Source organism: Chiloscyllium plagiosum, unplaced genomic scaffold (genome assembly GCF_037043375.1).
Source record: "Chiloscyllium plagiosum isolate Xiang-an unplaced genomic scaffold, Cpla_swu_hap1 HiC_scaffold_16, whole genome shotgun sequence".
Classification (NCBI taxonomy): domain Eukaryota; kingdom Metazoa; phylum Chordata; class Chondrichthyes; order Orectolobiformes; family Hemiscylliidae; genus Chiloscyllium; species Chiloscyllium plagiosum.
Genome location: NW_028270154.1, coordinates 41625067 through 41640813, shown reverse-complemented (window position 1 = coordinate 41640813; position 15747 = coordinate 41625067). Strand labels below are relative to the sequence as shown.

The 15747-nt window shown below is 39.1% G+C and overlaps 1 protein-coding gene across 8 annotated transcripts in view; it reads right to left on the bottom strand.

Annotated features, from left to right (window-relative positions):
* LOC122556630 (myotilin) overlaps nt 1-15747 on the bottom strand; it is a 144834-nt gene that overhangs the window by 13447 nt on the left and 115640 nt on the right. For all 8 annotated transcript variants that reach the window (XM_087995326.1, XM_043703556.2, XM_043703557.2 and 5 more), the window contains 2 exons: nt 13632-13733; nt 1664-1719 (listed from right to left, as the gene is read on the bottom strand). In XM_087995326.1, coding sequence (XP_087851452.1) covers nt 1664-1719; nt 13632-13733 — 158 coding nt within the window. The remainder of the gene's footprint in view (nt 1-1663; nt 1720-13631; nt 13734-15747) is intronic.

Genomic DNA, 15747 nt, shown 5'->3' with positions numbered 1-15747 from the left:
TACTATTTTCACATTTATCATATCAGATTCGAGGAAATCCAGGCTCTTGACCATACTTTGGATCTATTATGAACTTAGTACAGGGCTGTGACCTAAAGTTTTATCATGACCTGGAGTGCGATGCTACCTCTACTCCTTCATGCCATCTGGATAAGACTGACTTTCTTCCAGGCAAAACAGTGACTAAGAATGACAGGGTTTAAATGGTAGGTAGCTTTTATGGTAGTGGTAGCATCTAGCTTTCTGACAGAGATCAAGAATTTGACTTTAATGGTTTAGATGCTGCTCTGCTGGCTAATGACAATATCTTCCTTGTAATCGGAACTCATTCTGCCTGCCGATTCCACGGCACAGTTCTTCTTTGTCACCTTGTTGCCTTTCTTCGAAAGGTGAGTCTGAATTTTGTCCTTCTTTAGGCCTATGAAGGTTTCTTAAGGTTGACTTTTAAGTTTGTGCCATACCCCAGCATGATGAGAGAGATTCTTTAATTCAACAATGCAATCTGCAACAATCTCAGTTGACAACACCTTCCTTTCAAGGATTGCAACTCTCAGTGCAATTTCTTTTCCATCCATGCCATACAACAAGTCTAGAGTCATGTTAGTTTTAGAAGAACAAGTATTACTGGTGTCTCAAACTAATCATTGGTTGGATGTCACCTCAAAAAGTATCTGGCCCCAATATGGTCAGAACAAAATATTTACTTTATACTCATCTTCTATTTTTTTTGCTTTCAGCCAAATGTGTAACCTTTACACCAGTACTTTTCATTAGGGTTGACTTTCCAATTGTCCCAAATATGCCTTCAGTTCCATGTTTTATTTAGGTACCTTGCTGACTGATTGTTACACCAAACAATATTTTAAACTTCTCAATTTCCTCAATATCCTCTTTTGGAGTTCCTGACAGTTCTTCAGTCTTTAGCCTCTCAAATGAAGTAAAACATCTATCCTTGTCACCAACTTTCAGTTGTGCATGGCACTAAGATTGACACACTTATTTGCAGTTGAGAATGTGCTGCTGGAAAAGCGCAGCAGGTCAGGCAGCATCCGAGAAGCAGGAGAATCAATGTTTCAGGCATAATCCCTTCATCAGGACAAAGAATTTTGTCCTGATGAAGGGCTTATCCCCAAAACGTTGATTGTCCTGCTCGGATGCTGCCTGACCTGCTGTACTTTTCCAGCACCACATTCTCGACTCTGATCTCCAGCATCTGCAATTGTCACTTTCTCCTATACTTTTATTTGGAGGCAGCCATTACTATATTAACTTTATTTACATCTATCCAACAGAAAGTGACATAAAGTAAGCAATATGATAAAATGCTCACATCTTGTAATATATTATGTAGATCTACAAAATGAATTGTCTGCCATATGAGTTCATGTAGAAATAATTTAACATTTCCAGACTATCTCTAACCAGCAGTTCTAAAGCATAAAAGGTAACCAGAGTAATTAAGAGGACTGAGTAAGCATACATGAATAAGCTATTTATAAGTAGTGAAACTATTGATTTTATAGAATTCACTCATTTACACTCAACTTCATTCTGATTCTACAAAAATATGGATTACAAATAGTTGATGGTCCTGTGCCAAGTTTTGATTTTATCAATTAGTTTGGAAAATAAAATTCTCAGCGAGAAAGTATTGCGGCTTTACCTTTCTGCTGGTGATTGACATGCCTGCCATCTTTGACTATCTGGAGTGTTCTGTTGCTGAAATAAAAACAATTAAATAATATTACAAGATTTTAGTTGCATCCTATGTTCATATTGCAAAGAAAATATTTCTGAAACAGAAGGAAACATTTAATCAGTTCCCTACCCTAAAATACTGAATGTACACATCAATTAGCTGTAATGTGCTTTTGAATGTTCTGATATCATGAAAGACATCTTTTCTTTTTATTGTTGTTTATCATTCAAAGGGTTGTGACTAAGACTTTTATAAACTTTGATTACATGATAGAATCATAGATGGCTCCAGGACAGTGGAAGCCCATTTGGCCTGCTGAATTTGGTTTGATTCTCTAGAAGAGCAATTTCGCTAGTTCCATTCCCATTTCCCTACAGCCTTGCAAATTATTTCCCTCAGGTGCTTATTCAGTTTCCCTTTAAAAGCCATGATTGAATTTCCTCCAGACAGTCGTTTCAGCTTTCCAAATTGTTATCATGTTTTTTATTATTTGTTCATGGGATGTGAGCACTACTAGCTAGACCAGCATTTATTGCCTATCCCTAATTGCCCAGACAACAGATAAGAATCAACCACATTGTTGGAGACGTAGACCCATGCATAGGCCACTCCAGCAGATATCCTTCCTGAAAGGGCTTTATTGAATTAGATGGGTCTTTATGGCAATAAACATGGTTATGGTTATGTGGTTCCCATTAGGTTAACTTTTATTCTAGATTCTTATTGAATTCAGATTTTACCATCTACCATGGTACGCTTTGAATCCATGTCTCAAGAACATTAATTTGAGGTTCTGGATTATTAATCCAGTGATCTTCCCCATTCACTTGTTGCATAAAAGCTTTTCCTCATGTAATCTTTGATACTTTTGCCAATTGTCCCTGGGCAGTAAATGCTGGACCACACAGCTGGACCACGTTCCATGAGCGAATATAGAAGAAATCACTTTAAAATAATGCCCTCTGATTTATCTCCTACCAACAAGATTAGTTTCTCTCTAAACACCCAGTTCAGGTCCCCTCATGGTTTTGAAAGCCTCACCTCAGGCAAGCTTGAGAAGACAGGACCTCAGCCAATATAAGAGTTGAATCTATACAGTGAGCTTCATTCTGTATCAGAGCCAAGCCATCCAGCCAACTGAGCTAACAAACCCTCCCACAGTCAAGCACAGGAAAACCTTGGGAGTGATGATGCTTTGATTTCTTTAAAGTGTAAGGCAAAGAGTACTTTGTTTTGCTTGATTGCCCTCCCAATCCATGACAAAGTAGAAGAGGGGAACTTGCATTCCTTTGATCCTTTGAATGCATTTGAAAATGTCTGATTCATGATTCATGTGTTTCAGGAGTAAAATGTTTTCGATGAGATGGAAATTTTAAAAATTAAAATGAGAGCACCCAGTCTTGCAAAATTGGTAAGGAAAATCTAAGGTATTTGCAATTCAAAGGATGGTTCATGTTTACTCAGCAGAGTGTGTGCGATGGACACCAACATAATCAACAAGGGGGGATGCCATGGATGGTGGAGGTGAGTGAGTTTGGTAAGATCTGGTTGAGTTCCGAGAGAACTTACGAGGCCTCCAGGCAACACATCCCCTAAAAACTCAGATTTAGGTGAGAAAAATAAGATTCAGCCAGTAGAGTTAATTCAGCAAAAGGAACACTGGGCTGACTGTTTCAGTCCTTTGGCTGAGTGTGAGTTGTGCAAGCTTTTTGGGGCAATTCTCACCATGAAGCCTAGCAAGTATTTTACCAAATGTGTGTCATTAATCCCCTACCAACCCCTTGGATATCCCTAACATTTGATTCTAGCTGTATCTTACCATATGGTGTTGCACTCACCAGGTATCTACTAATAAACTAGTACCTCTTCTACCAACGCCATCTTTGAAAGGCTGCTAAGGATGTAAACAAGCATTGCCCATTTCCATCCATTCCCCAATGAGGAGACCCACCACACTGAATTTGGCCTTCAATGTCCCCTCCCCGAGACCTGACATTACACCTTAAAGATGCCCACCCTGCTTTCCTATACTTCCTTTGTGGAGATCATGGTCATGATGATCATAGAGATGTTGTTTGATGCTGAGCAATACAGGGTGAGCGAGCTAAATTCACCAGGTACTAGCCCTCACTTCCACATTGACAAGTCTCGACATCTAGATTGTTGGCCCATTTGCTAAGATAGAGAAGTTGAATATTAATGAGATGAAATGTGCCATTAATGAAGCATTTAACATGCTCTAATCACCCCTAATTGGCAACTTCCTGCTGCTTAGCAAAAACTTCATTACACTGCTCAAGAAAAGTATAAAATATGCTCCTGAGATTGAGTTAGACCTCACCAGATTTCTTGCCCAATTTCTGCCATAACTCTCACCTAAGCCCATGTTTTCTAGACCCCATTAAGATTTTGTCCATAATTAGTCTGAACAGATTCTATTACACTAAATAAGACAAATTTTACAGAAAAGCAGAACCAGCCTTGTCATTTCTACATACTACTATAATGGAGCACTGACTCAGAACCTCACTTGATAACCAGGAGAAGAAGTAAATACTTGCATCAGCCCTCCCACAGTTGTCGACTATTCATGTTTGTTTCGTTTAACAGGAATAAATTGTGTACATAGTGTTCTCACTGTTCTCCAGCAACAGCAATTACAGTATCACGTTTGAACTGACACCTCACAGCATATCACCAATAGCAACAGCAGTCATGGACAAATGTTGTGGCTATAGTTAGATTTCCCTAATGCAGCGCTGACATTATAACTTATGGCCGAGTATTCTGTTACTCATTGGAATGAGAACTATTATGGCTTGTGAAGTCATACTCAATGCTATTATAAAAGATTTAATAATGTATGTAGTTCTATGGATCTATAATATGGAAAAAGTTGGATACTTTTTATTACCACTTTACTGTCTTTAAATAAATAAGATGTGAAGATGCCGGTGTTGGATGGGGGTGGACAAAGTCGGAAGTCACCCGACACCAGGTTATAGTCCAACAAGTTTATTTCAAATTACAGCTTTCAGAGCGCTGGTCCTTCTTGAGGTGAAGTGGAGGGAAGCGCACTGGCACAGATTATACTGGCTTTTCCCTCCACTTCACCTGATGAAGGTGCAGCGATTTCAAGCTTGTGATTTCAAATAAATCTATTGAACCATAATCTGGTGACATGTGACTTATGACTTTCAATAAACAAGTTAGAGCTTTTGTAGTTTAATTCAACAGCAGTCTAATGTTCTATCTTGTCGTTAATAGTTGCTAAACTCATTGTTGATGCAACAAATACCATGCTGGCTGTATCAGAAATAGGAACAAAGGAACAGGAGTAGACCATTCAGCTGATTCTATCGTGCTATTCAGTTTGGTAATGCCTGATCTATATCCTGGCTCGATCCTCTTGCCTTGGTCTGGTAACCCTTAATAGCTGAGCACAGAGATCTGCAACTTCCGTCTCAGAGCTGCATGTAGCTCAACAGGAACTTGCATGGCTCCCAAACTTGATTAACCAAACCCATTTTTATGGTAATTAAATGACAAGAGTTTCTATGCTTTTATTGACAGTGTATTTGTGTGACTGCATCATACAAGTAATCCATTTTTAAATTAAAACCTTAAAGATATTGTTGAAATGTGTCTCTATTTTCTTATATTATTTGCATTTGTGTAACAACATTTAGGCTCTTAAAATAGTTTTGACTGAATTTCAAAAGAAAGGACTTTCTGTCTAGCCTTGGAACTTAATTCCATGTTTTATTTGATCTTTTTACACAACTTTGAAAAGTTTCTTTCAAGCACTTGTTTTAGAACTGGAACACCATAGTAAACTTGCAGTGGAGTTTTGTTTGATCCCAGCAATCTGTACTCAGCATATTCAGTGCACCAATGTGTAAACCCTTTATCCTTTTCACAGCTGTGCCAAAAAGACAGCAAATGATACTGCATCTATGAGAATAAATCTTACAGCATGTACCAATGGCTCAGTGTATAAATGTGATAGCTGACATTGTACTCAGTTTAGAATGTCCTCACATCATTCCCCTGTGTAAGCTTAGTTAACTGATCTTAGCTTTGACAGAATTACAATAGGATAGAGAGAGGCAAAGTCAGGCAGATTGTTCATTTCTAATTGATAGCCAGTAACATCTGCAAGAAAGAGAGAGAGATAATTTTGTGGAAGTTAGTAGGAAAAAGATTGTAAAGAATTAGTGAGGCACAGAATTGTTATCCAAACCCACCAATGAGAAAATTACAGAAGCATTTTTCACTCTGCAGTAAAACACGGCTACATTTTCAGCTTGCTGTCTAGTTATAAAACTGGCCAACTGCCTGTTGAAAATCTACTCGAGTGTCTCCTTAAGGCTGCAGAGCCATCACATTGCGAGAATGGTTATGTTTTACTGGTGTCATTGATGGTTCCTGTCAGCTGTGGGCCACCAGATCGAGTGGAGATCAGCCATGGTTGCTCCCCTTCTCTATCTATCAGCTCACAAATCAAATTTACCTTGATCCAAATGTGTGAAAACCTTTAAATTAAATTTTATATTATTGATGTTTAGGAGAGATGATAAAGGTTCAAAGATGATCAGATTATCATAATATAATTATTTAATGATCAAATTATCAGACGTATAATGGTTAGACACATACTAACCAACAACCTTCTGGATGGGGCAATAAAAATTGAAAAAGCCAATGCCAAATTAGGAAAGCAGTTGTGGAAGATTTGACTCGGCCAGTTTAAGTGACCATACTTAGTCAAGGAGTGTACAATGATCATGCTTATATAGTTTGCATTTCCTCCACAGTTCATAAAACTGTGCCTCTGCCCTGGACCAAGAACTCTAGCTTTATTTTCTAAGAGTTCAAGCTCACTGCACAATCTCTCAGAATAACTCAGTTTATTAGGCTCAGAATTGTTCTCATTCTGACCGCTAAGCGTTCTCAAAGCATCTATGTTACTCCGCATAAGAGGGACCAAGACCGAGCAGCATTCCAAATAAGGCCTCACTAAGGGCTTGAGCATTGTTTCATATTCAAGAAGGATACTACACACGATGTCAAATCACATTATGACGATTTAAGGTAGTTTTCTTGTTTTTATTTTTGCAGCCAAATTGGAAGTAATTTCTGCCAACTTCAATTTATGACAACAATGCTGAGATCACAGGAATATAAAACAGATTGGGGCCCATGGTGCTAATGGTAAAGGTCATGTGGACAAACACAATGACCTGAAAATTCTTGTACAGTAAATAATAGCTCAATATCTGCTTGCAAAAGACTGAGTTTTAGCATTTTTTTAACGATGAAAGTTGGGGTATCGAACCACAGAAAAGAGGGCATGTAAGCTATCTGGAGCCAAGTCTACTGAAAACCTGTTTGCTATAGCTCAGTGGTTGGCACTGCTGCCTCACAGGCACCCAGGTTTGATTCCAGCCTTGGGTGACTGTCTGTGTGGGGTTTGCACTTTCGCCCTGTGTCTGTGTGGGTTTCCTTCCACAGTCCAAAGATGTGCAGCTGAGGTGAATTTGCCATTCTAAGTTGTCCATGTTGTTAGGTGCATTAGTCAGGATAAGTCTAGGGAAATGGGTCTGGGTGGGTTACTCCTCAGAGAGTCGGTGTGGACTTGTTGGGCCAAATGGCCTGTTTCCATACTGTGGGGAATCTAATCTAGTGATGAATAATAATAGTCTGATATAATATTGACAGCTTCTTTTAGTGCCATGTGACAATGGAGATCTTGATACCCAATTATTACTATCTATACAGCAACAATTACGTGCTGTATAACTTTAGCACAACACAGTGTAACTCCAGACTGCTTTTCCTGTAATTAAACACTCAATGAAATTTTTTATTAGCAGTTTATCTTGGCTTTCTAAGAAAGATATATATTAATTTTATGGTGCCTTATTTATAAGATTTAAATTTCATCCACTTGGTGGAGCCAGTTACCCTATTTCTGCCCTTTATCATTATTTCCCCCATTTAGTTGCATCACCTGGAAACAAAATAAATTTTCAGCTTTAGTTTCTCACTAAAGAGGATTTCTGATTCACCTGTGAAAGGTTTTAACTTAGGCCAGAGTAAGTGACACAGTAATTATCTGTCATTCTAACTGACATCATTCTCTAAGGGTGCTACCACTGGATAGCTTGCCAGAGTGCTTGCTTGTTTCAGGTATTGGACCATTTTAATATATAATTCAGGATCCTATGATGCATTTAAGATTGCAGTTGTCAGTTTGACAGATGACTGGGTGGAGCAAGAATGGTAAATACTCTTTTACCAAATGTAATGTGGAAGAGACACCAAAAAGAATTAGTCCTCCATGCTTCACATAAATATCTGCAAACCTGTTGGGCTACTTTCACTCTTGATTTCTTCCTGGACTTACCTCAGGTAAGCTCAACCATCCAATATTATCGTGGCCTGGAGCCTAAGAGACGGAGCAGGATTCCTGCAGCTTGCCATAGGCATGGTAACATGGCTTTGCTCTGGAAATGCCAGGCTAGCCACGTGATAGGATGTGTAATGTGCAAAACAATTTTTGGTCTTTTCACAAAAATTGGAAGCACGGTGCCCAGTGGTTAGCACTGCTGCCTCGCAGTGCCAGGGACGTGCGTTCAATTCCACACTCAAACGATTATATGTGTGGAGCTTGCACGTTCTCCCTGTGTCTGTGTGGGTTTCTGCAGGTGCTCTGGTTTCCTCCCACAGTCCAATGATGTGCTGTGGATTGGCCATCCTAAATTGTCTGTGGTGTGCAGACTAGGTGGATTAGCCATGGTAAAAGCAGGTTTACAGGGATTGGGTAGGGGGATGGTTCTTCAAAGGGTTGCTGCAGATTCAATGGGCTGAACAGCCTCCTGCTGCTTTGCAGAGACTCTGTATTGTCAACGGACTCTACTGGATAGTTAAGTTTATCCATTTGGCTGACCTGGAGATGCATTATCCTGTTTCTTATCCATGCTCAATCTTAACCTCAGAAAATATTTGAACGAAGAGCTTGCATTTTGAAAGTTTTCAGATTAACATGGTTGGATTTTGCACTGTCTTATGATCCTCATTGAATCCTGTGAGAGGACATATCAGGATTCCTTCCCCAGCAGTTAAATTGTTCAGACTGACCGCTAAGTATGTTCCCATGGATATGGAAATTATTCAAAATAGTTATAAAAGAAAAAGAAGATACCTACTTAGAGTACTATTCAACTTCTCGGGACACTTCAAAGAGTGTAAAAGTACACACCAAACTATAGCTAAAGAAATACTTTTGAAGTGTAACCACAGTGAGAGAGAATCATAAAGTGATCATCATCAACATGGAAAGGGTACTGCTAAAACTATTCGACTTAAGGGTTGACCAGTCCCCAGGACCTGATAGCCTGCACTATAGAGTCTGAAAAAAAGTGATTGCAGACACAATAGAGGCATTGGTTGCAATCCTCCAGAATTCCTTGGATGCTGAAAGAATGATTCGAAAGTAGCAAATGTAATATAGCCCATAATGATAGAGTCAGAAAGCAGAAAACAATAGGGCAGTTAGCCTAACATCTGCACTAGGGAAATTGCTAGAATTCATGTGTAAAGAGATTATAACAAAATACTTAGAAAATCACAGTGAATTAGACAAAGTCAGCATTATTTGTGAAAGGGAAGTTGCTTTTAATGAATTTTTTGAATTATTTGAGGAAGTAACAAGCAAGGCAGATAAAGGGATATCTGTTGACTTAGTGCACTTGGATTTCCAAAAGGTATTTTTTCCTTCGGAAAAGATTGCTGCAATTGGAGGACATGTAGTTTAAATCCTTCTCTACCAGTAATCAGATGACCATTCATTGCTATTGCTTACGGTATTATCATTTGGTTTAAATAGGTCTTGACCTTTTACTCTAAAGTACTTTTTAACTACACTTCAGACAAGATATTTAGAGAATCAATAAACTTCAGCATTGTCAGGTGGAGTGTTGCTGAAATTAGTAAAACTATAAACTACAATTTAAATTCATGAAGAAGCACTCTCAAGATATCAAAACATGCCAAGTTATTCCAGTTGGTGGAATTGGAAGGCCTCTTATCTCCTGTCAGCAGTACTCACTCCACTCTGTTATATGCCATCATGTCATGTGAGGAAGAAGGTAGAGTATCAGTGCTGAAGAGCTGTTATTCAGATGTTGTGCTGGCATAGTTGTACAGCTGAATATACAAGGGAACAGTCAGAGGTGGTTGTCATGTTACTGCAATAGTACGTATGTGAGGGTGAAGTAGATGATCTGGATTTAAGATGTCAATCCTGACTGCCAGAGAGTGTTGCTGGAAGAATGATGGGGAGAGTGATGCATTCAGCAACATGAAAGGCTGGCAGTATGATGGGATAGGAGATGTCATGTGAAAAAGATTGACCTTGTCAACAAGTGGAGGTAGTGACATCTTCTGGCATCATATCATGTCCTTGGGTCCAAAATTCAGGAATGACTTTCCAACTCACGAGTTTTCACTCCTTTCTGAATCTGGTCCTTGTGAGTCTGCAGGATTCCCACAAGGATCATGAAGCATCATCTCATGCTCACTTACTTCGATAACACCTCCTCTGTCATATCCCTCAGTCTGGATCCTTCAGTCTGCCCCGGTTTTCAATTTGCAAATTGCAGAAAGCCTTTTGCACATTATCCATTTAGGTGGCAGCTTGCCTTTAAGAAAGAAGAGCCTGTTTGCATCTCGTGTCTCCTAGTGTGTAGAGAGCCCAGGCATTAAGAAGAAGAGAGTAGCACTGGAGATACACTAACCAGCACTAAAATTATTTAAACATGGGAGATGAATTTTGCGTGCTGTAAGTCTAAACCTGAACTGGTATAGGTGCATCATAATTTGCAGCTTTCATGCCTACAAAATGAGTGCACGTTAATTTTGTGCTCCAATGACCACTTTTTGCCCATTAAATGAACAACTTTACAGCAGCAATAAAATAGAGCCTAGTACAAGCAAATGAGCCTTTTCCTTAAATTTTCCTTTTGTACCAAGTTAAAAATCTCACAGCATGTTTCCTCCTGTTGGAGTGATTTGGTTGCTGCATATTAAATATTACTGGATGAAGTCTACTTTGGTGGGTGCAGAATTGTCCTGTTAAAATGGACATTGTTGGAGCCCACTGTAGCATAGTGAGAAAAAAGTCAAATATAGCAGTGGCAAATGAGGTAAGCCTGGATCTCAGTTGAATTTCTGATTATATTTTAATCCTCTACTTTCATTGACTGGACAATTGACTCTTAGCCACTGCATTAATGACTTTTTTTTTTGCACGGTGTATATTTGCAGTTGGAGAAAATGTCCTAGAATATCCAATCACCAAATGGACCCCCATGCAGATAAAGGTGGCAGCTGTTTGGCATGACCTCAGTAACACAGATTGCCCTGTCTCTCAAGAACAGGATGTCTGTTCCATATCATTCCAGCTAGAAGCCAGTTTGTTCAAACTACTGCCTTGAAATGGTGTTATTGTCAGTTATCAGGATACTGTATCATTCAAGATGAATCACTGATCACCAGTGTGATAGTCAAAGAATGAAAGCACCTTCAATTCATGTAAGCACTCGGTCTTCTGAGAGGGGCCATGGGATGACAGGCAACATGCCCCTGGGAGCCTGCAACCTGTCCAAAACCAATAAAAAAAACATACTTTGCTATTGTGCTTATTGTGGTGTGTATGGTATCCCCCTAACACTACAGATGTAAGTGTAAATTGTCAACTGACACATGACTAATATTGTTATCTGGAAGGAGCTGGAGGCACAGAATTTCAAGGCAGCAGTAACTTAGTCACAGGACAAGCTTTACTTGTCCTAGCAGTTGCCTGCCGGAGATGAACCTTCTCTTATATCTTGCCACTCCTCCACCCTCTAGGCACAGGGACAATTCCGCGCAGGGTCACCATGATTCTGAGCACGAGCTCCCTGATTCAGTGATCATGGGATACAAGTAGTACCACTTGTTGCAGGTGTATCCAAAAATCACAAGGTTGCAAAATAAATTGATAAATCCAATGTGTGATTGACTGACAGTGCGGGCCAGCTGGTTGTTGAAGAGTTGGATAGATGAAATATTTGAAGCTCTCTGTTCTCTCTGATGCTTCAGTTTCACTTCTGCATGTGTCCCAACAAAGTGTTCTCAAATAAATTGGTCAGTAAGGATGTTCAGTCTCTTCAAGGATGCTTTGAGGACATCCCTAAAGTGTTCACCTGAAAGTCTCCTGCCATGACCAAGTTCAAAATAGAGTAATTGCTTCAGGAAGTGCTTGGTGGCACAGGGATGATGTGTTCCAACCAGAGGAACTGGTGTTACCTGATTAGAACCTTGATGCTAGGCGTGTTGATTTAAAAGAGGAAGCTGCTGTTGGACTACCTTTCATCTGTTGTACTGGATGACCTTGTGAAGATATCATTGTTTCTCCAGTGCTTTGAGGTGCAGTTGTACATTGTCCAAGTCTCTGAAACAGAGAGGAGCATGAGGACCATGGCTGCCGAGTTAACCATGATCTTAGACTCAGATTTGAGATCCTGGTCCTAAAATGCTCTTTTCTTCAGTCAGCTGAAAGCTAAGCTAGCACACTCCAGACTGCAATGAATTTCATCATCCAAGTCTGTCTTTGTTGAGAGGAGGCTCCCAGGATATGGAAAATGGTTGACCATTTCCGAGACCACACCATTGATTTTAATCAAGGTGTGAGGGATTATGTTGTGGGAGCTAGTTGAAAAGGGATCTTTGTTTTATGGATGTTCAATGAAAGGCCCATTTTCTCATAGGCTTTGCAAAAAGAGTTGACAGTGACTTGACCTCATAAATATCATTAGAGCTAGAACTGAGTTTGAAGTGATTTTGATTTGGATTGAAGGTAGTGTAGGTTGAACATTTCCTGTCTGCTTTTAAAATGATAGTGGACAATTTATTGGAAGTGAGGTAGAGTATTGTTGCAAAGAAAAGGAAAAGAATTTTATAAAAATGTTGTTAATATAAACTATTGCAGGGCCCCAGTTTACATACATTTATCATTCCTGTCAGTTTTGGTTTGGAATGCTTGCTGCATATGTTGAGGTCCCTTCAAAGTCAGGCCAGGCTATCCTCTTGCATAATTTCAGTACGAACTCTGCTTTATTATTGCTTCCACTCTGGTCATGTTATACATACACAATAACACAGGCATGTATCCATATGCGTGGGCACACACATATGCACAACTGAACACAGTAGTCAGAATATGGGGCAGATCATTTAGGACTGAACTGAGGAAACATTTCTTCATTTTGAGGGTAATGAATCTGCTCCAAAGAGCTATGATGGCTCAGTTATGGAGAATATCCAAGGCAGAGATTGATAGATTTCTGTGTATTAAAAACATTAAGGGCATAGTACAGGAAAATGGTGTTGAAATAGAACATCAGCTATGACCTAATTCGATGGCAGAGCAGGTTTGAACGTTGAATGACCTACTCCTGATCTTATTTCTTATGTTGTGTTCTTATGTATGCTACATTTGAATACAACACACACATCTGTACTTGCACACACCATCACACATATGCATACAAAGAGTTGCATGTGCTCTCAGTCTTTCAAGATATATGTTAAATTTAAAATATATTTACTGTGTGTAAAGTTATTAATTTCCATGTATTTCAGTCAATAGATCACCTGTATTAATTTTATATCAAAGCTGTAATTATTTTTATGAAATTTAAACACAAATAAATTTATTGAGTAAATATCTAAGATTTAACCATTTTCATGTGGTAATTTTCTATATCACCCTTTTTATGTCAACAAACTGGGAATGATTCCTGTATTAATTCCATAAAAATTCAACACTTTTATGTTCTCAGCAAAATAAAACCTCACGTGCAAGAGTTAGTCATAATTCAATTACCTGGTTAGTCTGCTCATTTTCCATCTTTTGAAGTTCAAGCACAGAAGCAGCGTTCTCCACTCCCAGTAATCTGCGCGCCATCTTTTGCTCATATGTTAATCGCTAGAATGAAGAGAAATATATGAAGAATAATTCTTACTTTTAGAACCTCTAAAATCAAACATAACTTCCTAAATTAAGAACTGAGTTATCCAGTTAAAAAAAAGGAGTTTGCATTCCTGAAAACCTTTTGTGTTAAGCAGTTACGTATCTTTTTCCAAAAAGCACAAAGACAGTAACTGCCTGTTGAGAGTTGTGCATCTTCAGAGTTCTCTACCACAGATGGCAGTGGAAGTTCAATGCCTGAGCATGTTCAAGACAGTGATCAATAAATTCTGGAGACTAATGACTAAGGGATAAGAAGATAGCATGGAAGAATAGCATTGAGATGGGTGATGAGCTATAATCTAATTGAATGGTGAAGCAGGCTTGATGGACTGAATGGCCTACTTCTGTTCCTTTCTCAATTATACTTGTCACATGTATTTGGGAAGAGATGCAAAGAGTAAGAAACTCAGATGAAACAATTTAAAATTGTACAGGCAGTGAACCTTAATTTATTCACAAAAAATTGCTTCAACACAATTCTGTCAGAATGGCAAAGAAATTCATCCTTGCATTCTAATAAAGGGAAAGTTTTATGCAAAAATTACAATGTGAAACAACTGCAGTAGTCATCTAGTTCATGTTGGTGCTACTTGCAGCATGAAAGATTAAATTTCTATATAATATTATATTAAATATATTGATAAGAATGCCTTTTTACCAAGTTCTGAAAAATTAGTAAAGCAGAGTTCAGCAGCAAATTGCCACCTCAGTTGTAATGTATGAAGGAAGGTAAATGTGGTGGGTTGGCTTTGTTATACAAGACAGAATACAAGAGCAAGAAATAATCTTGGATGACAAAATGTTGAATGCATATAAGTGGAAGTAAGAAATAACAAGGAGAAGATGACACTGGGAGAATAGGCTCCCTAACAGTAGCTTCCTGTAGAATAGAGAATAAATCAGGGGATAATGAGGGCATGCAAAAAAGACAGTACATTAATATGGGTCACTTTAACCTTAATGTAGATTAGAAAAATCAAATTGACAAAGACAGCTGTGAGGAAGAATTCATAGAGTGTATTTGAGGTAGTTTCCTAGAACAATATGCTGTGGATCTACCAAGGGATCAGGCTATTTGGGATCTGGTTAATGTGCAACGAGGCAGGTTTAGTAAATGATCTCAGAATAAAAGGTCTCTTAGGTAACAGTGACCATAATACTGTAGGATTTAGTATTCAGTTTGAGAGTAAGAAACTTGGTCAGAAATATCTTTGCTAAACTTAAGTCAGGGTAATTACATCAGGATCAGGGCAGAGTTGGCAGAATAGGCGGCATGATGGCACAGTGGTTAGCACCGCTGCCTCACAGTGCCAGAGACCTGGGTTCAATTCCCACCTCAGGCAACTGTCTGTGTGGAGTTTGCACATACTCCCCATGTCTGCGTGGGTTTGCTCCGGTTTCCTCCCACAGTCCAAAAATGTGCAGGTTAGGTGAATTAGCCAAGCTAAATTGGCCATAGTGTTAGATGTAGGGGAATGGGTCTGGCTGGGTTGCTCTTCGGAGGGTAGGTGTGGACTTGTTGGGCGAAAGGGCCTGTTTCCACTCTGTAAGTAATCTAAAAAAAATAGATAGGGAAAGGAGCTTAGCAGAAAAGACATTGAGGAACAATGATAGGTGTTTAACAACATAATTAGTGAATTACAGCAAAGACAAATTACAGTGAGGAAGAAAGATTTTCCATTTGGGAACCCTGCAACCTTCTGGACTCAATATTGAGTTCAATCAGCTTAAGGTCTGAGCACTTTCTCTTATCTCCTTATCCCAACTCCCATACACCAGGCTTTGTCATCACATGGACAGCTACCACATACAAACCATTGTCAGCCACTAATGGTCTCTATTAGTAGCTACTCATTTTCCCAGGCTGGCCTTTACCCATATCTATGTCTGCCCACCCATTTTTCTCTCTCTGGGCTCCATCTCCACCTATCATTTACTCCTTCCCTCCACCTCCAACCCCTTCTCAAGC